The sequence below is a fragment of the Rhamphochromis longiceps genome, linkage group LG15, assembly GCF_057381845.1.
Source record: "Rhamphochromis longiceps isolate RC_006_pf linkage group LG15, R_longiceps_female_GT1.1, whole genome shotgun sequence".
In the NCBI taxonomy this organism is placed as follows: Eukaryota; Metazoa; Chordata; class Actinopteri; order Cichliformes; family Cichlidae; genus Rhamphochromis; species Rhamphochromis longiceps.
Window position 1 is genome coordinate 10,916,941 of NC_140571.1, and position 23,774 is coordinate 10,940,714.

General features: G+C 38.1%; 2 protein-coding genes across 4 annotated transcripts; both read right to left on the bottom strand.

Moving 5' to 3' along the window:
• Window positions 1-127: 127 nt before the first annotated feature.
• On the bottom strand, window positions 128-15,442 carry fbxo25 (F-box protein 25). 3 transcript variants are annotated; one of them, XM_085382552.1, is made up of 11 exons: window positions 15,382-15,442; window positions 14,426-14,606; window positions 6,997-7,100; window positions 6,287-6,336; window positions 6,075-6,167; window positions 5,882-5,975; window positions 5,135-5,316; window positions 4,645-4,827; window positions 4,008-4,151; window positions 3,195-3,221; window positions 128-2,563 (listed from the first exon to the last, which is right to left on the bottom strand). In XM_085382552.1, exons 2-11 carry the CDS (start codon window positions 14,551-14,553, stop codon window positions 2,474-2,476), a joined length of 1,095 nt encoding a protein of 364 aa, XP_085238678.1. In that variant the 5' UTR covers window positions 14,554-14,606; window positions 15,382-15,442; the 3' UTR covers window positions 128-2,473. The 3 variants fall into 3 exon arrangements, with proteins under 3 accessions (XP_085238678.1, XP_085238679.1, XP_085238680.1); XM_085382553.1 differs by lacking the exon at window positions 15,382-15,442 and adding an exon at window positions 15,175-15,347; XM_085382554.1 differs by lacking the exon at window positions 3,195-3,221.
• A 4,212-nt stretch (window positions 15,443-19,654) lies between these two features.
• fam110c (family with sequence similarity 110 member C) lies at window positions 19,655-23,088 on the bottom strand. The gene has a single exon (XM_085382084.1). The coding sequence runs from the start codon at window positions 22,876-22,878 to the stop codon at window positions 21,829-21,831; it is 1,050 nt and encodes a 349-aa protein (XP_085238210.1). The 5' UTR covers window positions 22,879-23,088; the 3' UTR covers window positions 19,655-21,828.
• Between the last annotated feature and the right edge of the window lie 686 nt (window positions 23,089-23,774).

The following is a 23,774-nucleotide window of genomic DNA, read 5'->3' on the forward strand; positions in this document are numbered from 1 at the left end:
ACCCTTACAAATAGGCAAAATGTGATCTTTCACTTCTTGTTTTCCAGTCTCCTTTTTAACTTGATTACATGGCTTCAGAAAATTGAGTCTCATCAATCAAGTAATAACAGAGTACAAACAGGTTTTTAGAAATATTTATTACTGAATAGCTACTTCCTGCCCCGGAAAAATCATGACAGTACCATCAAGAGTATGGGAACAGTAGAGGGGTATTACAAAAGTTGGAAGGATACAAAATGTTCTTTTTTTTCATAAATAATGCTTTGCAATTTACCTGTCACATGACAGTTCTGACAAAAGTAGAACAACCTGATCAGCTGATGGGGTTTTACTTCTTTTGTGTGTGTGCGTGACGCATTGACGCTTTTGATGTACACAGAGCACGGCAGGTATTCACAGAGGACAACATAACAGAGACGCAAACATGGCATGCAGTTATTGTAGGAAAATGCCACCAAAATGAAACGGAACAAAAAGCTGTTGAACCCCATTAAAAATAAAAGATTAACACAAGTCATCTTTTTCTGCCACACAATAAATGTTAAACTTTCTTTTTAAACACATTACCATTACTTACATACTGAGCCCCCTAAAGATCACTCAACAGAATAGTTCGCCAGGCTACATTTACCTCGCAATAACCTTTTATCTGGCTGATGAATTTAAGGTTGAGCTGTATTATACAAAAGAAACAGACTGGATCTCTGAAAACGACTGCAGACAGCTTTAAGTCACTTTAGCGGCAACCGTGCCTTCACTGCAGCAATAATGGCTGGAACATGGTTGCTTTTAATGGGAGTAAAACTTGCACTGGGTCAGGAATGTGTTGATGCTACTTCATGTTGCTGATACATAAATCAGAAGCACCACAAATATCAAAAGTACCACGCCTGCTACAGCTGGACATCCATAGCACCACAGACTGAAACACAGCAGTGGGCAAAGTCCAAGCTGGGGAGGTTACAATAACTCTCTAAAGGCGATAACTGTGGCGTGTCTTTTTGTATAGTTATGGTAACTGATTTTAATATATTCAAAAAACAAAACAAAGCCGCACAAAAAAAACTAAATTAGAAATGAATTTGACTGATAGCATTATTGCTACAAAAGTCAAATGCATCTCAAATATTTTAATATATATAGTGTGCCTATAGAGCAGATAGTAGTAGTGCAATAATATCAATATTGTGAAGTGCTATTATGACAGGCCTGGTGCAATAACATTAACTAAACATACAGCAACAGCTAATGGCAGAAGAAATGCTTCCAACCAGTTCAGAGATCTTTTTCCAATCAGTTTTAAAGAGTAACTGAACTGGACCGACGCCTGCAATCACAGGGAATGGAGGGCAGACTGCTTTTGATACTGACAGAACACAAATGAACGTATTATGGTCGTAGATCGCTTTGTTGTAATGATGCAATCATATCCTTTCATTTTCCCGCTTGTGAGGGGAAAGGAAGTTCATATCAATGTGACTATTTTATGGTTCGTTAGAAACGCATCTTTGTGATTTAAAAAAATAAATAAAAATACATGTCTGCAGTTAGGTTCAAAATTTGTGCAGACTTTCAGCTTTGATTTAAGCAGTTTTAGAGAAATTTTGCTTTAACTGTTTGGGGATTACAGCCATTTTTATACACAGTTCCTCAAATTCAGAGGATCAAAAACGACTGGACAAGTTAACAAAATTTCAGGTACGAGGATAGTTTTTAATACTTGGATGAAAATTCTTTGAGCTTTTTCCCTGGACCTGCTCTCTCAGGCCTTTACCGCAGCCACCTTCAATGGCTTCTTGATTGTAGGTCTCTGCATTGAGTTTTGTATTTAATAACTGTAAAGCATACTCTGATGGGTTGAGATCAGGTGACTGACTTGCCCATTGAAGAATATCCCATTTCCTTGCCTTGAGAAACTCTTTTTTGTTTACTTTTACAGTATGCTTTGGGTGACTATCAATTTTCACAAAGAAGTGGTGTCCAATTAAGGTTTACAGCATTTGTTAAATCCCTTAAGGCTGAAAGTCATATCTTCAATGTTTGATTTAAATTTAAATTCCACATGAAAAGAACTCCAGTCATGATCTTTAGGGGGCTTTGTACTTAACATAAACATGCTAAGATTTGCTCTACATATATTTCCTTTCAAAATATTCACATTGCATTTACATCATATTTTATTCCCTGTGTAAGGAGCAACCTTTCTTGTCTTAAAAGACAAACATGTATGCGAAAGGAGAAAGCCTTGCTTATATATCACCTTCTATCAACATTCTGAGAAATCCTCTCATTTAATTTTTCCTCAATTTACGGAAATAATTGTGCGTAAGGAAGTAAAGACGTAAACGAAATAAAGAAAACATTTCTTTGAAGCCCTTTGTATTTGGGTTAAAGACATCAAGTTCTTGTACACACCTCTTGGTGTGGGAGTGATGCTAAACGGATGCTTCAGGTGAAAAACAGCATGGAGGGTTTAAAACTTGAACAGGTCGATAAAGTGCTGCGGAGAGATGGGCATCAGGCAGCTGTCTGGATCGTTGGCTGTGCACGGGTGGCCAAAGTCCTGGAAGGAAGTCAACAGCTTAATCATTAGAACGAAGGCACACTGGGAAACCTCCGAGTTGGCGCAGTCATGATTCTAGCATTTACTTAGAGTAGAATTAAAACTGATTACAGCACAGAAGCGAGCTCTTACTCTTAGGGTGATTTAGTAATTATGTCATAAACTGTGAACATAACAGCACTGGTTATGGCAGTTTTAATTAAAAGTTCTCAGGGCCATGTGTCACTGTTTACTCGTGGTAAAAACACACGGCCTATTTAAGTGCATATAAAAGATAAAATGTGATGTGACACTTGATAGATAAGCTTGTGAAAACTAAACAGAACTTAGGAAGGATTTTACAAAAATGTGGTGAGCAAGTTCTGGATGATAGCACATGGAAGTGTCCAAATATTTATGTTGGACAAAGTGACAGCTGACATTCAGGGGGGAAAAAAAATCTATTTTAACCGGAGCAGGTTAAAGGAGAAGTCAGCGGAAACAATGTCAGAGTTTACAAAACACGATGACAGGACAGCAAAAGACAAAACTCAATACAAGGAAATGAAATCGGACCATCGGGGCAATCATCGGGGAAATGAGACAAGATGGCAATCTAAGAAATAGAAAAGCATTATGGGACATAAAGTACCTTCAATAACAAAGCCAGATGGCAATCCTTAAGGTATCAGGGACAAGGGGAACCAGGAGAAGAGGCAGGAAGGATGGGTGCCAAGCAAGGAGAAGGATGCAGAGAAAGCAGCAGGTTAAATAATTTAGGTACCCAGGAAAGGATAATAACGAGTTTGTGGCAAGTAAATAAAGAAACAAACAGAGGAAACTGAATGTATAGGAATACTTTTTAATAAAAGTGCTGCACTGTTCAGTTTCTGTATCTCTAGAAGTTCCCTGATCTTGCTATAACATGATCTCTGTCTTAGTTAGTTAGTTAAAAGATCAGATTTTCTGTGCTGCTGAAAGCAAACCAGTCGGTTAATTTGCTTGACACTATAATTTTTTTTAAATTATTGTACTGTAATCGTGAACAAGGATCTGCACTACAGGCAGTGCTCTGCGGTTCTTTTTGATTCAGCAAACCTTTTTATTGCTGGCTTTAAGAATTTAGAGTAAACTGAATATTAAATAATTAGAGTTAAAAATACAAAAGCAATACCAAGGAAGGTAAACTATTCAAAATATAAAGATATGACTTTTCTTTTAACAGTAAGCAGTTAAACTTGGACTAAACCTGTTAGGTTATTTCAGAATAGCAGTCTGGTGAACTAAATTTATAATATAATAGTCATATTACTATTACATGACTACAAGTCATGTTAGATTTTATTCATTACATATGTGCCTACAGGTTTTGATTATCTTGATCCCCACCAAATCTCCCACCAAAATCAATAAATCAGTATAAGGAAACGTGCTTAGACTGTTGCTGCTGCATTGTCTCGTTTACCTTCCAGAAGAGGATGCTACAGTGTTTGCAAAAGTGCAACGTGTCGCCGTACTGCTCCTTCATGGGGTAGTGTTTCTGCAAGGTGAAATACATCAGCTTCCAGTCCACATTGTCATTCCTGGTTATGGCTAAAGTCCTGCAGAACTGCAAAAATGCAGTGGGCACACACACACACACACACACACACACACACACACACACACACACACACACACACACACACACACACACACACACACACACACAATGGATGGAAAGAAACTTTTACCAGCTATTTAAAACACTCTGGGGATAGATGCAATTAAAACAAGAACAGTGTGTATTTAGATATAATCAAGAACAATTCCTCATTAACATCAATCCTGAAAGAGTGCGAAAGGTCTAAGATAGTGTGCTTGTGTGTGTGTGTGTGTGTGTGTGTGTGTGTGTGTGTGTGTGTGTGTGTGTGTGTAAGAGCTAGAGGATAAGCTCATTTGCGAGCTGTGAATAAATTGTGCCAACTCTGCCCTCTAGTGGTTAACATGGGCTCTACTTCTAGTTCTGAAGCAATCCAGTTTTACAACACTCGACTATATATGTATGACTAAAAGTAATAAAACCTTAGATTCAAGCTCAAATGATTAAGTGTAATACCCACCGGTCTGTCCGAAAAGTGAAAGAGGCAGAGTTTCTTCCACAGTGTGTTGTTCTCACTTAGGATGTGCAATGTTGGTGTGGCCTGTCCCAAGTTAATGATGTCACAGGCATCAGAGAACTTATAGAGGATCTTGTTTTGCATGTGCAGGGGCAAATCACTGAATGACATGCCAGTGCACATTTGCTGAGGAAACAAGAATCACCAAAAATAAATAGTGGACTAACAACACTTCTGTATTTCACATTTCTCCCACATTAAATTCAGCTTGTAAATTGGACCAGCTTGTCAATAAGTCATAATTCATAAGCAGGTACAAATGGAGCTACATGTATAGCACTGTAAATAAAAAGGCAGATTTTTAGCCTACTTCTCATTTTAAACAGCACTCTTATGACAAGTCAGCGCAGACAGATTTCCAGCATGGCTGCTATTTTAGATTGCTGTCTGGAAGTTCTGCGGTCCACCTACTCTGCGATTTCAATAAAAATACCTTGGGGATCTGGAGGTTGTTCAGCTCCTGCTGCCATTTAACAATGGTTTCCAGACGGCACAACCAGATGTTGACGTTTCCCACGAGGACACACCTGCCATGGATGGTCAGACTGTGCAGGGTGGAGCTCAGGTCTTGTAGAAGCTCTTTGACGAGGCGTGGGTTATAGTGGTCCTCCAGAACTGGAATAAAAACACAAGCAAAAGAGAAACATGAAGGAAAACACCAGGGCTATTGAGGAATTTTTTTTTAAGGATCATAACACATTTTTTGTTGTTGTGCGGGCTCCTGCCGTAAACCACCCCATATACATAACAAAAAGACAAATGGAAAACTAATATTTCTTTTTACAAAAAAGCTTCAAGTTTGCAAAAGAACTAAAATGTGTTTACCAGAAATATACACACCACTGAAGGATGAAAAAAAAAAAATACAGTCCTGGTCTGTCCTTTGTAACCCTGTAATGATGGAGCATGCTAGCCCTATTGGTTTTGCGGTTAAACATGAGACTGCAACGACTGAACAGCAGGATGAGAGAAAGCATGTTCTGATCGCTCAAAGGCTTCACATTCACACACGCACACACACAAAAAATCTATAAACATAAAAACTACTTTTCCCAACACAAAACGCCCTGAAAAAAACTAAATTAGAGTTTGAAAGCCGCTGACACCAAAAGTAATAATGAAAATAAAGAGTCTGTATGTGCAATTTATCCCTCAGACACCCCATGTCAGGTCTTCTCACCCTTTCGTACAATCTTCTCCAAGATATTGAAATAGTTTTTCTGGGCAGCTCCACTCAAAGACGTCAGCTGCGATCTGGCTATTAGCTGAAAAAGCTGTGGGTGACAGAAAAAAAAGGAGGAGCTTAAGATGCGCTATATAAGTCATACAATTAAAAGGTTTCTTTAACATCATGTACGAGCATCAATGCTCACTTTTGCAACGTAATTAAATCTTCTCAAGTCCTGAATAGCGCTGGAAAAGTCTAGCCGGTTGAGAGCTTCGCCGAGTGTGCAGTATCCATGTCGCTGTAGGTACACATCAGAAAAAACATGTGCACACAAGCTCTGTTAATTAAAGAACTGACTAATGTGTATTTTCCATTAAAAGACAATCGCTCCTTTGTGTGAAACGCCTCAGTACTCACTTCTTTTGTGCTCCCTTTCTGAATGTAGATCCATTTATCTGTGAAAACAACTAAAAAAAATGCAAAAACAAACATTTTAATGAAAGCTTTCTTACAGTTGTGCATCATTGAATTTTACATATTTTAATGACAAGAGAGGGACAAGATATTTCACCTGAAACTTAATGACTTTTTAAAAATGTATTTATTTGCAAAAGTTTGAGTCAACATTGAACATTATAACATTTCCAAAGTCTGAAATTGTTTAAGGGTTTCTGTATGGATTACATTACAAGTCTTACTGATACAGTAGGATAATGATATAATACAATCAATTTGTGCTCTCTAGAAGAACTGATAGTTATGAAAGTTTCAAGATCATTTAAGGGCAAATTATTATTAAAAGTATAAAAAGTTACTTCACTTCAGATTTTCTATGTAAATCTTAGCTATAAAATGCAGAAGTACTTAGGTAAGCTAGACAACCTCAAAAGGTGCACAAGAGCTGCTGATGTGCTTATTAATATTATAATGGATGCACTGCATCTGGAGACGGAGGACACTACAAATTGATAAAAAAGACAACATTTGCAGCACAACCTTAATCCAAATCCCTGAGAGTTTTATTTCTGTCTCACTGACTTTTGCACTTTTGTACACATTGCTTTTAATCTTCATGCCACAAAAAGTTCCCCGAGCCAAAACAGTGATTATGTGCAGCTGAAACTCACACTGGGATTTAGTGTTATTGTTGTAGAAGTCCTTTTTCCTCTTTGTGGTGGAGAGCTCACACACATCTCCAACAAACAGATTTTCATTGTTGCCATTGCAGAGCCTGTTTGGACAGAGGAAACATGTGCGTAATGCATTAATAACACTTCCACGCAAGTCTGAAAACACCATGTAATTACAAACCACCGAACCACTGTGGCGTCGCCCTGAAGCAAATCAGTGACTTTTTACTGATAGCCTGTGTGTCACAGTTGCACGGCAAGATGGCTCATAGCCAAGTTAGGTGATGTAGTGTTACTGAACTTATAGGGAAATAAATAATTAAAGATCAGAGGAAAAAAAGAAACTGAAGGAAACCTGTTGTATTACTGCTACACTGATATGCAGGCCAAGGTCAAACATGTCGGACAGAGGTCTCAGAACATTAAGCGTGCTGTATCTAATCTTTGTTGTTTCTTGCCTCAGGGCTGTGTTATTTTTGATAACACAGAACTTAGCATTTTCGTTGTTGACCTCAACTTCACATTGCTGTCGGAGAACACTCAAAAAGGCCGAGCTCCAACAGAAATACGAATTAAAACATGTCACATTCAAGTCAACATAGCGAATACAGATGTTCCCAGGGTTTGTGAAGACGTTTCTTACCATTTTTACTGCATAAAAAGGCTAAAAATTCAGATTACAGTCCTGTGTTGTGCGAGAGACTTGTTGCTTACTTTGTGCCTGTTCTCTACTCTTTCAATCTACTTCCACAAAATTAAACCACCAATTAGGTAAATTATTACTATGTCTTTACTAAATTCAGGTCAAAATATTAACTAATACTCACAAAACAAATTACTTGTTGAGTACAAACAAATTAAAACAACTATGTGAAAAAACAATAAAAAACAAAAAACAAGCTGCAAAACTTCAATCATGAATAAGAGTGTGATCATGGAGTTCTGGTTCGCTGATTTTCTAATGAGCGTTGTGAGACAGATCAAATTACTGAACTAAGCTGGTATCTGATACACTGCATTAATAATCCATTGGTTAAATTAAGCGGCAACACTGCCAGCTAAGAGAGAATTCTTGGTAAGCTAACCCCTCCCTGGGTGTCATAGGGTGAGACGTGGGTTCTTTATCGGCCATGTCACCAGCCTGTCATGACTGACAAGACAGACATGCTTATATTTAAATCTAAAGCCAATTCAAAATCACTGGTTAACCTAACATGCATCTACACAGGTACAAGGAGAACTTGCAGACTATACACAGAAAGGTAGCATCTACCGAGTCCGCTCAGGCTCGGGATTAGAACCCAGAACCTTCTTTCTATGAGGCAATAGTACATTGTACCATGGTGCACCCATAGCCCTTGAGTAAGTCAGAGTCCTGTCAGTGGGGGTTTCCAACTCAGGGTCATCATATGGGTCATGTAGTCTTTAAATAGTTCCCAACAGTGCTCAGCGAGCAGTTGGAAAGTCTGCTGATAACACACAGACTTGTTTTTTAATCTCATACCTTTTAAAAATGTGTTTCCAACTTCTGTGCTGCTATATCTCTATGATGTGACTAGCATCATGCTAACCTTTGGAACTAGTGGATGCTTTTTTCCTTTTTTTTTTTACCCGATTGCTTTCTAGAGGTTGAAGAACTTGTATATTTGGTGCATTGACAAAAACGTCCAGTGCGGTTGGTCCCATGCGGCTTCATTTGATATGTTTTGTGACTTTTTCCTCTCTTTTTCCTGCTCTTAAGCACTGGATTTTCTTCTTTTGCAAAACAAGTTGGTTTGGACCAATCCTGTCTACCCCAATGTAGAATAAGATCTTGCGAGTGGGGCCTCGCAGAAGCACAAAGATAGCGGGGGTGGACTAGTGAAGACGGAGGGGTCAGGACAGGGACAACTTTGCATATTCATTGATCTGTCCATGCTAACAATCAAAAAAATAAAATAAAATCAGGAAAAGAGGTAGAGTTACATTTAATACATGTTAAGGCACGAAGGGAATTTTTTCATGGAAAACATCTTCGAGGAGAGCTCCAAATAAGACCCTAGGGCAAATGGATGGTATTTATACAGTCCTTTCTTTTGAACTTATCAAAACACTAACAGTGCAAGCCACATTTCACCATTCACACGTATATTCACACCATTAAGCCCATTATTCTGTGGACTTTATTGATCAAATAAACCAGTGGACGTACTGGGTATGCAGTCTCCTGGTCAAGGACACTTCAACGTGTAAAACAGTCAAACCAGGGATCAAACCACCAGGCTTCTGATTAATGAACAATCTAATCAACTCCTGAGCCACAGCTGTTCTACATTACACTGGTTATCAATTCTAATATACTTCCAGAAGCATATTTAAGTTGGTCTTATGGAATAAGAGACCAACTTAAATTTTCTCCAGCATAAGTAAAGACATGGCTTTGCTTGTCTGACTACAGAGTCAGCTGATCAGAGTGAATGAGCTCCACAGTAATCCCTTGTCTCTATCCATTTATCCAGTTGCACAGGCATAAACACAAACACACTTGCAAGCGCAGTAATCTGTCAAAGTGAATTATAAAAAGGTGGAATTCAATAGGGTGACTTTCTTACACAGGCTGCACATGGAATAACCGTCTCCAAGGAACCAATAAAAACATCACAAAGGAACAACTTATTCAAAAGGATTTGTGGACATTTTAAAATCCTCAAATAAAAGATAAACAGGGCCCTGAAGGGAGCACGTAGTTCCAAAGGAAATTAACCGAATACAAAATATAGTATGAAGACTTTTAGATGATGTTCTAGTCTCTTAGTAGACAAACACATTTGATTAAGTTCAATCAATTTACACGATTACTTGTAAGAGAAATGAGCATTAAACTGAGGTTCAAACACTCAACTGACACTCGACAGCATGAAGATCAGTGACCAGTTTGTTTTAGATTTACACACGCACTGTGATCTGAAGTACTTCTGTAACACTGTGTACCATTCTAGTACACACCCAGTGTATTGTCTCCTTTCTTTCTGGCCTACATGTGGTCGCCTGGCAAACGTACCTCGGTTGCCATGAGGTCACTGGCTTTGTGGAGGGAGACTGCATCTGAAGAGCAGCCAATTTGCCTAAATGATGTAATTAGTTATTGTCTGATGACAGGCTAAAGACTGCTGACGAGTCACTGTGGTACCGAGAAGTACTGTTAGTTAGACAGAAAATTCCCCTGGCCTGAAGGGGACGTCACCAACTGCTACTGAGATGCCATCAATTCCACCCTGTCAGTACCAGCGTGACACGAACCAAACCCTGCGTGTGTGTTTACGTTTTATGAGGCTTGCTCATGAACTATTGTCCACCATATCAACAGTCTCTGGTCCTCACAATGATCAGAGATGTCACCAGTTGACTTGAGAAGATCACTTTTCAGTAAACTCTAATGAAAATGCAACAAAATAAACAACAAATTTCTAAACAACAGAGGCGAGGGAGTCAGATAAATTCAAGATGTAGAAGGACGTGCCAACATATAAATGCCTAGTCATATACAATGAGGCAATTAATAATCCTCCATCCAGTAAAACTCCAAAACACAAGCAGAACAGGAAGCTGGAGCAGAAAAAAATACATACAAAAAGAAATGAATGAATACAGAAAATCCCCTCTTGTCTCCTCATTTTTACAACTGCTCACTGCCAGTTGGCACATGTCAAAACAATACAAGTTTCCTGTGGAGAACAACATGAGCTCTGCTGTGGGAGGCCACATGAGCTGCAGACAGGGGCAGTGTGTAATATAAACCAGAAAGACGAAAAGCAGAAGATGTTTTTTTGGTTTAGCTGATCTCAACAAGCTGTTGCCATTAAAGTCTTTAATCCACTAAGCCCCATTATTTGAACACACAACAGCCAGCGTGTTTGAAATTGGAGGTTATCATTATGCACTGTTATCATAAAAGCCAAGGCTTGTAAAATAGTTATGATGTCAATTCTGAGAGGGAACCTAAGGTGTAACCTGTAGTTTTCCGTGATTAGGCTCAGTCATGGCAACTTATGCTTCAAACCTAACCTGCTCACAAGCACATTAACTTCAACTCATTTTGTTACAATCTAACAGCATGCACGATGAACGTGTGTGAAAAAGAAGTGTCATATGCACAGAGGTTTAGGATTAGCTGTATATACTGCACACAGGTCACATTCAGAAGTTGTTTGTATGATATTACTATGTAGTCAGAAAGAAAAAAAGTTGAACTGTGTGATGTAAATCACCTCATAAAAGCCTAGATGTTATGGCACCAATTCTAAGCGATTTAATGGTTCGTGAGCACTTCTGGTCTTATTCTTGTAATTTCACCAAGAAAAATCCAGTGTGTCCTGGTGGTTTGAGACGGACCATGTAATTGGAAACATTAAGCTTTTGTTTTATATTCCTATCATTTAATTTCCTGTCAACTCTCCCCTGTTTTCTGTTTAATAATGGAAAAAAAAATGTTTACTTGAAAACCTTCTGAGAATGCTCTGCGGATGCTGGACAGTGTCTGACAGTCATGTCAACATTTAGAGAGAGACTTGGCAGTCGATCAGTTGTAGTCAGTCCATCTTTATACTAAGAGTTGCAGCGACATTAAGATTTAAGGCACTATTGGAAACATTGGTTTAGTAAGAAACACCAAGCCAAAACACCCTAATAAAGTTTAATATGCTTAAGTGAAAAAGTTATGACCCTGTAATACTTTATGCCCTGAGAGAAGCACGACTATACTTGCTGTGATTAAAACCTTGAAAACTTGCCAAAAAAATCGAAAACAAAAAACTTTGACACTTTAAAATAAATAAACAAACAAAAACACACATGCTTAGACTATTCTAAAACTTCACCACATTCATAAGACGGCAACCTGAGACAGAACTACTTGTAGAGGTAGCATAAATAAATCTGATCAAAGACCTTCATACATACACACATAACAATTTGGTTATTTCATTAGGAATTTAGTAGGATTTCAAAACCCCGATTGAGGGCTCTGTGAGAAAATGGAGTAACACTTCCCAGTATTAAACTGAGCAAATCAAATTCCCACTACCTGATACATTATGCAGTCAGCATAATTACCCTTCTACAATCCAGAATTCTTCTAACCAAAATTCCAAGTTTTCCCAAATGGTAACAGCCTTCTCTACCTGAGGTTGGCTGTGAACTCTGTCATTATTACCACATGGTTGTTTCATTATTCCAGACCTAAACTGACCTTCTGCTGGAATTTTGTGTCTTTAAAGAGGTTTTTTTTTAGCTAGAATTGTTAACCACAGAGCAAAGCAACTGAACTCTGAACTCATAGTAGTGGAGCTTTTTCACACGAGTCACATCCAAGCCTTTACCCGAAGTCTCCACACTGTGTTCAGACTCAGAGATGATTAAGGAAAAGGTGAAATTACGCTGAAAGCTCAAGTAGGCCTACTTTCTTTTAACACGGAAAACTGGAAGAATCACAAGAATAATCAATAAAGAATGTGACTTATACGCAGAACCAGATGAAAATCGAATCTAATCAATATTTGCTCCACTCTCACAGCGAGCGGTTTGTGTGTTTTGTCACTTGCTGTGCAAGTAGTCTGCAGCATTGAGAAACCTTGATGAGATATCACATTCAGATTTGTCACAATTAAATAATTGGTCATAATTAGGAGACTCTTTTTCACATAAACACAACTACAAACACTCTTTGCTCTTACAGAACTACAGGATTCACTGCCAAATCAATGTCATTGAAAACTATGTTAAAATATGTCGACTCAATTCTTTTTTCTGTAACAACACTCTTTGGCAAAACCAAGCTGAAATTATGGGAATGTACAGTATAATCACCTCATAAAAGGTCAAAAGTTTACATACAGTCATCGTGAGAACCAATGTCATTGCTGATGGTGGCTGTGGCTCAGAAGGAAAAGCAGGTACCCTACAAAATTGAAAGGTTCAATCCCTGCTCCAGTTTGCATCCAAGATACTGAACCTGAGTTGCTCCCGATGTGCTCATCAGAGTCTGGATGGGTGTGAATGTTGGACAGAAAAAGCTTTGAGCATCACTGTTGCCTCAAAGCAAAAACAGAGGAAGCTGGGCCAGATAGCAAAAGCATCTGCATGAGATGGGACACTGAACCAAATATTAGTGGGCGCATATGTATACTTTTGACCCTGTGCAACTTAAAACTCCTCATAAATTCAATTTGTGTGAAAGTCCTGCTGTTTTTAAAGTCATTAAAGATGTATGCTGTACAATCATTCCACCCCTGAAAAAGAACAGTTCAAAGAAATCATTAAAAAACCCAAATTACCACAACATTCATCCCCATAATGAGTGTATGTAAACCTCTGAGCACAACTGTATGTGCTATGGCCCTCATAATAAGTGGTTGAATGATTAGTGAATTGTTGCCTTATGTACCCTTTAACCCTGGGCTATTAGGTATCTCTATAACAGACTTGTGTAAACAGGTCATTTTACACCAGTTCCCCTTTAGCTTCAGTATTATCCTGAAGGAGAGTCAACTTACAGTTAGGGATTAACACATATCATAGCTTAGAAAATTCTTCAGTAACAGCAAACAGCAACCCATGACATTAGATCCATTAAGCCAGGTATTACATGTAATTAGCCTACTGTTGTGGTTACATTTTTTTATTTTACACATATAAAAGAAGCCTGAAAGAGTTTGTAGGTCTTACAAAGTTTAAAAATGTGAAAAATATCCAGAGAAATGTTGTTCAGCGGATATCTGTCCACTCATGTATCCTTATTAAATCATTCACCACTGCTCCTTTTAGTTTTTTCCCCTTTTCTATTTTCTAAGAAATCTGTGATTCTGTAATCCAATTTAGAGTATCCACTGAAGGCATAGATTGGCCTCTAAAGGCACAGTTGGATTATACAATAAAAGCAACCTGTTTTGATTACTATACTTTTAATATAACTCATAAAATTTTACAGCACTCCAAAATGTCGTCAGCAAACTAAAAATGGTCAAAGTACAATGTACATACAAGCTACTACAAACATATTGCCATATAAGGCAATGAATGTAAGCCAATAAACTATGATCTACTTTTACTCAAAACTGATTAAACTCCTTGTTTTTTTTAAAGGAAGATGACCAGCAATTTCGTTTTTTTTTTTCATTCCATTTTAGGCTGTATCAATATTTTGAGCAGCAAAACTTTAGATATACTACTGTTATGCATTCTCTTTTGCACGCCGTTATGAGGGTCTCAGGGAGGTTGAAGCCTATCCTAGAGGTGGGGTACACCCAGGACAGGTCACCAATGTGATACAGAGCTAAAGTGCACTTTAATTGGGTGAATTTTTGACTACTTAAATATGTAGAGCTCAGACAGAGATGATACTAAACCAAAGAAGTTTGATTAAAGGTAGATAAAGGTGAAGGCAACTTACTCTTTCAAATCAATCTCTCCGTTGTTGTCCTCCAAAACATCTCCGAACAAGATGATCCTCTTCCAGCCATCTTCCGTCTTTGTCCAGCTCCACCCCGGCGATCTCCAATCCTTACCCAAGAAAGGCATCTTGTCTGGCAGGTGTGAGACTGTGAGCAGAGAGGGCCGCTGCTACTTCACACCTGGAGGTTTAACCAGCTTTTGTTAGAAAATGATTTTTTTATTCTTGATGCCACCATGCAAAGAAGAGAGAAATTTTGAAATCTAATTTGTCCTTGTTAAATACAGCATGCTACAATAAAATTTCACAAACAGTTTTAAGCATTTAACCGGTTATATTCACATTATGTTCACATTAGGTTCTACTGAAAAAAACAACAACTTTTAAATGAAAAGGTGAACAAGTTATAAATATCACCAATTTAATGGCAGTTCAAAAACACTGAGATGATTTTTTTTAAAGCTTACAAATTGAAACTGACTGTTTTTAAACAAATCCCACCACACATAGATTCTTATATTTTATGCCAGCATTGGTTAAAAAAGGTGAAAATAAAAAGTATTATTATGGTTTCTCTTAGTGTTCATAGAGACACTGTAGCCTGCAGCTACCTTTCAACTGCATATCACATAAAGCAGAGGGCCATCAGCCATTCTCAATTACCCTGTTACAGCGCGTTTACAGATTTAACACTCGTATGTAAAGGGCCAGACTAAGCCACAGCGTTTTAATATACTTAAATAACATACCTTGCAATATCCGTGACGCAATTATATATTTTTCTACCTTCAGAATTTGGACAATGACAGCGTTAGCGGGCGCTGTTAAAGTCGTTTTAGCTATCAAACACGAAGCTGTCAGTCGACCCAAAACAAATAATTACGACAAGAAGAAAATAATGAATCTCCGCTACGCTGGTATAAGACTGTGAATTTCTGAAAAACGGCCAAACAAACCGTTAAAGAGAAGCAGCTCTTCTGTTGTGTCTCTGCTTCCGTCTCTAGCCTTCCCCTCCTGCGGAGCTGGAAATATTGACGGAAGTAAGCGCGAGAATTCGTCAATTCACGCCCCCTACTGCTCTCTGATTGGTCAAAAGGTCTGTATTTATCTTGTTGCTACCCAGATTCGGGAGGCCGATTGGATAATCACTCCTGTCACTCAACAGCTTTTTTTTAATCCCATTTGTTTTGTTGGGGGCTTTCTTCGACACGTGACAGCGGACTGCACACATGTACTTGTGTTTTGATTTTGAGATGGGGGATGGTAACTGGTCTGCTGGAGCTTTGAGTGACTGACTGATGCTGAAAAATGTTGTGAAACGCTTTAAAGACTTAACTTGAATAAATAACTATTTTCTCACCCCACCCACTGTTTTTTCACATCAGTTGTATGGTTTAAGTTTAAGCCGTATATTTTATGACACGTTATCTAGGTCACAGTTTTATTACTCTGGGACCTTCCTGCTTTGATGTGCATGGCGTAAAGCTGCAAACTGGATGTGAAAAGATAAGTTTACTTTTGATTGTTTCAAATGACGTTATTCTCTTCAGTTTAAGTCGCAAGTCGTTCAGAGCAAGGTCAATTGAATACTGTGCCTGTATATGCAAATTAAAAAAATGCAGCTATTTCGGATGTCCAAAAACGACACCCCGTTTGAACATGTTTCTTTCAAAGTTTTGTACGTATTCAGCAGCCCTGACTCATTGTACACCGGCTCTCAAAAATTTTATTGTTATTGTCACGTCACCTGTTTGAGCTTAAAAATACAGTCTAATGTCCTATATGGTTTGCAGTGGGAGTTCTTTGTGGTTAAAATATGAATTTAATAGGTATTCATTTATGTATTTTGTGTGTGTAATTTAGTGTCATCTAGTGGTAAAGGTTGGAGAATGCAACCAACTGAACAACCCCTTCGTACCCAATGTTGCAGGACCTATTTGGCCATCACGTCAATGTAAAATCATGTAGCAGTGCTAGTGGCAGGAGTGAAAGCACCCACCCATTCACCCAGCTCTACCCTCTCCTTGAAAAAAATCAATGAATATTCACAATATTCATTGTGAATATTAACCATAAGGGTTAAAAGGCAGTAAAGTACAATGTGAAAGTGAGCTGATGTCATCAAATATTCTACTGTCTCACTGTGAGCTGGATGTTCCATGCTCAGAAGTCCTGACTTCTGAGTGTACTTGCAAAGTAGGAACTAGAAGCATGCAAGTTCAAACTCTGTGTACTTGTATTGAGCAGTGTTCACTGAAAGAACTGACTTCAGACCAAAGCAATGATTTTGATTAAATCAGTGTTAGACATAGTTCTTGATTTTGATCAGTGAGATTTACATGGAAAATAAATTCATAGACAGCAGCACAGGAACTATGAAATAATTAATTAATTAAATATTGGAATAATTAAATATGTCTTAAAATGAAATCAATTATCATTTTATTTAATTTATGATAAAGCAATAACAATGAGTGACATGAGAGTACTGACTAAGAATTTTATATTACTAGTAAAACAGGTACTGACAATTTGGTCTTGTTGTTGGATACTGCGTCCCATAAGCTGGATACAATAAGCTCAAACATTATCCAGAATCTATATATACCCACTCATATCTGCTGGCATTGTTGCTACTTATATACATCCTCTTTATTACATTTACCTGTTAATCAGTCACATTGGAAAAACTGGTCTGAGTATTTCAGAAACTGCTGATCTACTGGAATTTTCTCACAGAAATATCTCTAGGGTTTACAAAGATTGGTTTGAAAAGAAAAACTATCTAGTGAGAGTTTCCTGGGTGTAAATACTTTATTTATATTAGAGGTCAGAGGAAGAACTTGTCTTAAATGTTGGTATGACATGAACTGAAGGCTTACTGTGGAGCTTGATTAGCTCAAGACTATGAGATTATTAATCTCAGGGTTGTGGGTTAGACCCAATGTGTTGAACCCCACACATTTGTTTGCCCAAACAAATCTCTTCTGATTGTTGCTTTCCCTTAGTAGAGGTTTCTTAGCACCTATTTGACCATAAAGGCCTGATTTGCACAGTCTCCTTTGAACAGCTGATGTAGGGATGTGTGTGCTACTGGAACTCTGTATGGCATTTATCTGAGCTCTGATCTGAGCCAATTGAGTCTAACAACAGATTAAATGCCGTGTTGAGGCTGTCATTTTTGTATTTCTGTAAGGCAAAATAAATCGATTTGTTGAATAATTATTAACTCATGAAGTAACAGAGACCTAATGTTCAACAATCCACATTTCACTGTTTTAGTCTTTGGTGCTGTTGATGATACTGTATTGTTCTTTCTTTGTGTTTTTTTATGTTTCAGTTGTTTTTTGCCGGTTTTTAGTTTGTTTGTTTTTTTTGTCTGCTTGGGAGCTGACACAGACCTTGAGGGGATGGGGTTTTGGGGGGATAATGGGAGGAGAGAAGCTGCAGAGAGGCGTGTAAGACTGCAACTCTGTTTCCTGGTCCCAACTCTGGATCGTCACGTTTTGGGGGGCTTAATATATTTGGCCAGATTCTTAGAAATGAGAGCTTCTCCATCCAAAGTGGAATGGATGGCGTCTCTCTTAACAAGCCCAGGTTTCCTTCAGAAAGTTTCTTAATTATCTTTAAAGCCCACATTGTTTATGTATCTACAATGTAGAAAGTAGCAAAAATAAAAACAAAACATTGAATGAGAAGGTGTGTCCAAACTTTAGACTGGTAGTGTCAGTGATGTTCCATCAGGACAAGCAAAGCAAGTAGCGTGCCTTGTCAAATCTAAAAATAAACGTGAATTATAACATAGCAAAGTGAAGTGATCCCTCATCATAAAGCTCCTCCTGTCAGTTAATCTGTCCTTTACATTACTGCTATTTTGTGACTGCAGTTGGCTATTGTTGCTGAAAGCTGTGCTTATTTTATCTCACAGAAAAATGTAGCTGTTTCCATCTCTGAAGGCGTGTCTGTCTCCTATTAACAATAACTGGAGCTAGGAGGCCAGCAGTTTGTTTCAGGTGATTTGTGCATGTCCTTTTTGGATAAACCACTGGTCTTTCATGGTAAGCTGAGGGGAGCTTTCATTGCTCTGAGATCAGTAATATGCTTCGTATGGAAACACAACTAGTTGTCTTACTGGCCACCTTGGAGAACATTTGTGATGTAGAAAAGATGGGCAACGAACAAATGATTTTTTTTTCATAGATATGCGGTCCTCACAGGACAGCCACGACAAATGTGTGATTTATAGAATTTGATGCTGAAAATTAAACAGAAATACAGTGTTTAAAATGTGATCAACCTTAAACATATGGAGCAGTGATAAAAAATAATATTTAACACTGATTAGTGACATTTTTCTGCAGAATAGTTTTAGTTTTGATACTTTATACACAATTTTTCAATAATACAGTTTTATGTAAAGTAAGGTTTTTTATTGCTTTTTGGTTTGAAAAGTTCCTCCACCACTTGTCATTGTCAGTTAACAATACAAAAAAGTGGGGGGAATATGGTAGATATTTATTTAACTAAGTTATTAGAAATATTTTACATCTCTTCAGCCAGGAAGGAGTGTAGAAACGTGAAGATGTGCAGATGGACAGCACAAATGGCATGTTTTAATCTGATCCAGTTTATCTTGTTAAATTGGTGTTTTTGAAGAAGGTGTGTTTGTTTGTGTGTGTAGTGGGTGTGAGGGGTGACGATTGTCTCTGCTTGCCTTTCTGTAAAAGTCACGGCATGCCACTGATGAATGTGTGTTTGTATATAAAGCAGTTGGAGGGCTCAAGTACAGTGGAAAAACAGAATATAAGAAACAGTTAATAGACACCTAGAGTACCTTTGGCATGTGGTGGAGGAGGAGATTCTCATAATTGATCTTCAGCTGAAAAATCAGCAGCAATGTAATGTAATGATATGATAATAATAATGATATCACATCACCAAGAAGAATTAAGGCAGCCCTGAAGGTAACCCAGTGTTAGCAATGTGTAACTGATGAAGTGGCAGTGTATAGGTAATTGATAATTCTCATAACCAACAGAACAACTAATAAAAGAGTAAGTAGTTTAACATCAATCCATCCGTCCATCCATTCCCTTCCGCTTATCATGGTCGCAGGGGAGTAATTCAAAGACAATATATTCACCCTGGGTTAAAACTTTTAAACTTTAGCAAACATTTCCATTCCACCCACTGTGAGTATACTCATGCAACATTTTACTTGTAAAAACAGTTTTATTTATGTTTTATGTTTTCAGTAGCAGTAAAACTGGGCAAAAGGTGGTAAAGATATACAAATTATCTAGGAGTACAAAAATTTTAAGTTTTACATATAAAAAACAAAATTAAATGCAAACTTGTAGCAATAGTGAGTTCACATTCACAATCAATAATCACATATTGATGACTATCATTATCAACAGGTAACCTCTACTTTTGGCAACCAACAAGTGGAGGCTTGTACTAAACAGTCAGTCAGGCATTTGGAGAAGTGAAAGGTGTGTCTGCACCAGCTAACTACTTTGTGCCCACTCACATGAACTTATAACGTATATTGTTTGTTTCTTTCTCTGTAAGAAGACAATGAGTGAAACTGAATAGGTGGCAATACGTTTAACATACTGCGTCAAGCACAGTCTTTCCATTGCTTTCCCCCAGCTCATGTTCAGCCACTGAGCTTCAAAGAATAAAAAAAAACTTGGCTAAAAGACAAAAAGAGAGAGAAAGCAATGAAGAGACAAAGCAGACGGAGCTTGGGAGAGAGATACAACAACAACGGGTCACTGGACATAAGCCGATCAGATTATTAAGCACATTCCCCTAACAGATCTAAGGGAAAGTTTGCGAGGAAAATAACCACTTCCTCAAATGTTTTTTCATACATCTGTTAAATATAAGCAGATCTTCCATACGTAAATTTTTTGGTATCAGTTGTTGTGGTTTGCATTTGAGTGTCTGTGGGGTGGCAGATATTACACTTGTTGTGGTGACCTAAATTTATTTACACACATACATGCAAATTTTTTTTTGTATGTGGACAAGGGAACAAATCCTCATGATCTAAATCATTCAAATTTATATATTAAAGCTATCTTTTAACATTAGGATAAGTTATGGTCAGAGTTTGGCAGGCAGTAGTTATGGGTAAACTCAGAGTAAGTCTCCAGGTTGTGTGTGGGTGTGTGTGTCTTCATGTGTGTTGGTGTGATGGAATGTATACCTTTCACCCCGAGAGAAATGGGAGTGCACATTATTGGATTATAAACTTAAAAGGCAGGTTGTACAAATTCTGATTTAGGGATGCTTTCATGTTTGAGGTGGCCTAAAGGTATTCGCAGAGGAGCAGAATTTATGAGCATCAGTGTGAGACTCCTTTTAATGTTCCTGGGAAGAATCAAAAGGCCATGAGCTGTGAGCCTTTTATCTTAAAATAATAGTACCACTCTTTACAAATAGTACATTTTATAAGTGATCGTATAAAATAATTGCATGTTAATGAATAATAAATAAACACACAAATGTTTTGTAGATGAATTATGTAACATTGATGACAACTCATCAAAAAGCTACAGCTAGAATTGCTGCAGCATTGTTAGACGTTGAGTTATCATTAGCAGGAAGTATGTCATGTTGACAAATTTTGTACATTTTCAAAAGCTTTAAATTATAGTCGCATAAAAATACAGTATAGCTTTTATAAACAATGTAAGTCTATATGACTGTGGGCCATTTACTTTAAAAAGGCTCACAACCAAAATCACTGAACTTAAAAGTATTTTATTTTTATGAAAAAAGAAAATAATCCCAAACTAGTTCATACTAGTATGTTTTTGCTTCATATCACAGCACTTCACTGAATTCTTTTGAATTACTGCTTGCCTTCTTGTATGCATGTTTGACCATATTTAATACAGAAATGTTTTTTTATAGAGTCTGAATAGAACGCAAAAGTATTATATTAAATAAGCCAGTAATCCTAAAAATGTTGAAGCTGAATAATGTAAATACTTTTTGTTTTTGTATCGCTTTTATGACATTGTATTTTATCTGTTTCCAGTGTAACTGAGATCATAGATGGTCCTGTGCAAGTAAAAAAAAATTAGAAAAAAATAAGAAATCACCCAGTCATCATTTGCTCTCAGAAAAGTCATCAGTAAAGGACACACACACACACACACACACACACACACACACACACACACACACACACACACACACACACACACACACACACACACACACACACACATGCAGCATACACAATACATATCCTAAGATTTAGGTACAGTTGGAAAAGTAGGGTATCATTCAGTGTTTTCTAAGGCCAAAAACAAGAAACTACTTCCATCTTTGTCCTCAAAATATAACTTTTATGTAACATCACTTGGTAAAAAGAAAAAGCGCAATCAGTGAAGATCTCGTAACTTTTTTCCAGTGTCACTAGCATTTTTACAGCTGTACAGCCACTTGATAATCCGTGCGTTGCGCTCAATAACTGAGGTCTCTTGACGTATCTTCTCGTGCAGCTTTTCCTCCATGAGCGCATCGCTGTCACTACTGTTCCTGGAAAAGCCATCATCTGACGTGGAAACACTGACACTCCGAACCATTATTGCAATTTCATCTGAGCGAGCCGAGAAGTTGTCCTTCCCCAAAGACTCAATGACCTCACCGTCCAGCCCGCAGTACTTGAAAAAAACATCAAAGTCTGCAAAGTTTTTGGAATACCTGGAGCTGATATCAGAGTGAGAACGACTGACTCCTTTGCCAGACCTCCTTTCAACCTCAGGAACTGTCAGGAGACCACTAGATGCATTTACAACTCCAGCCTTAGGTTTTGTACCAGAGTCACTGTTCTTGATTCTGCACTCTTCTGTCACTCCATTGCTCTCCGGTTTAGAGATAACTACATGTGGATTCCATTCCTTTGCTGTTTCCTTAGGCGTGGTGATTTTTCCCCCGTTGCCCTGAGACTCACATTCCTTATCTGTCCCCTCGGATAATGGGGCATTTTTATTCACAGGGTTGAGCAACAACTTACGGGTTATATGGTGTTTCCGTTCATTTGCTGGCCCTCTCAATAACTCACATTTCTGTCTGTAAATTAGAAGAGAGTCTGGTCGTTTTTTGGCGCTGGAGCGATGTGCCTGCACTGGTGAAGAGATTTGCACAGTGAGTGTATTCCCTGTCAAGTGACTCCCTGTAGGAAGATTCCCATCCCGGTGTGAGCTTCGGTTAGAGGACCCAGTGCTACTCACAGAGGCCGATCCAAGGCTAATCACTGGCTCCTGAGTTGAGTTAACCACCTGTTGGCTTTTGACGTATTTTGGTTTACTTGCGGCGAGCCTCTCCACGGCACTCATGCGTCCTTTTGTCTCACTCTCTAAATCCATTTGTTTACGAAGGTATTCAGGACCTTTCCCCAGGATTTTTGTGGTATCATTAGTTGTCTCCATTGTGGTTTTGACGGGCACTGAAGTCTCGTTGTAGATTTTCAGTGTACAGTTTCCCCAGAGCTACAGGTAAAGGATTCCATTCAAGCCCGATCTTTGCCTGAGCACGTATTGTGACGGGGGACCTTACCTTGTCTGTTTAAACACACACCACATTACCCCACCCATCCTGCGCAAGGGTAGTTTTAGCCAGACACAAGCCTGTTCAAAGTACACCTGATACCATCGCAAGTGAGAACGATGAAAGGTGACACTTCTGCAGAGTGTGTTTCCCAGTCCTTCAGGTGAAAATGTGGATCTTTAGCCTTGTTGCACAAGACAGGATGTTTCATACTGTCAACATTCAGGAAAACTGGCTTCTGAATCATTAACAGTTTATAGTTTTTAATGACTTTAAATCTGAGTCATCATATGGGCTTGGTGCTCATTATAGTGAAAAAGTTGTGCAATAAGTGTTTACCCTCAACTAGTCATCCTTAAATTCTGGAGAATGTGTATGAAATATAACAGTTGGATTGTTGGAGGTAGGTATGAAACAGTGATGCTTTTTTAAAGCATGGTGGCACTAATCCATAAACATAAAAAAAATAGTTTGTTGAATGTAAGTTTCAATTTAGAACTTTTTATACTTCGGGGGAAAAAAAACTCCATTTCTCCACTGTGTTCAGTGTGGTGACTGTGACTGTGCAATTTGACGAGTGTTGACAAAAAAGAAATTGTGAACAAACTGGTTTCTTTCCTCAGGCTTGAAAAGTGTCTGTTTGCATACGAAGAAATGAACTTTAACACAAAATTCAGGTCTATTTGAAACAGAAGTTGATGTTCTTGCTCTCTCTGCAAGTTTGAGGGCTGTGGTGAAACCAGATGCTGTCTACATATCTGAGAAGATGACCTTGCGT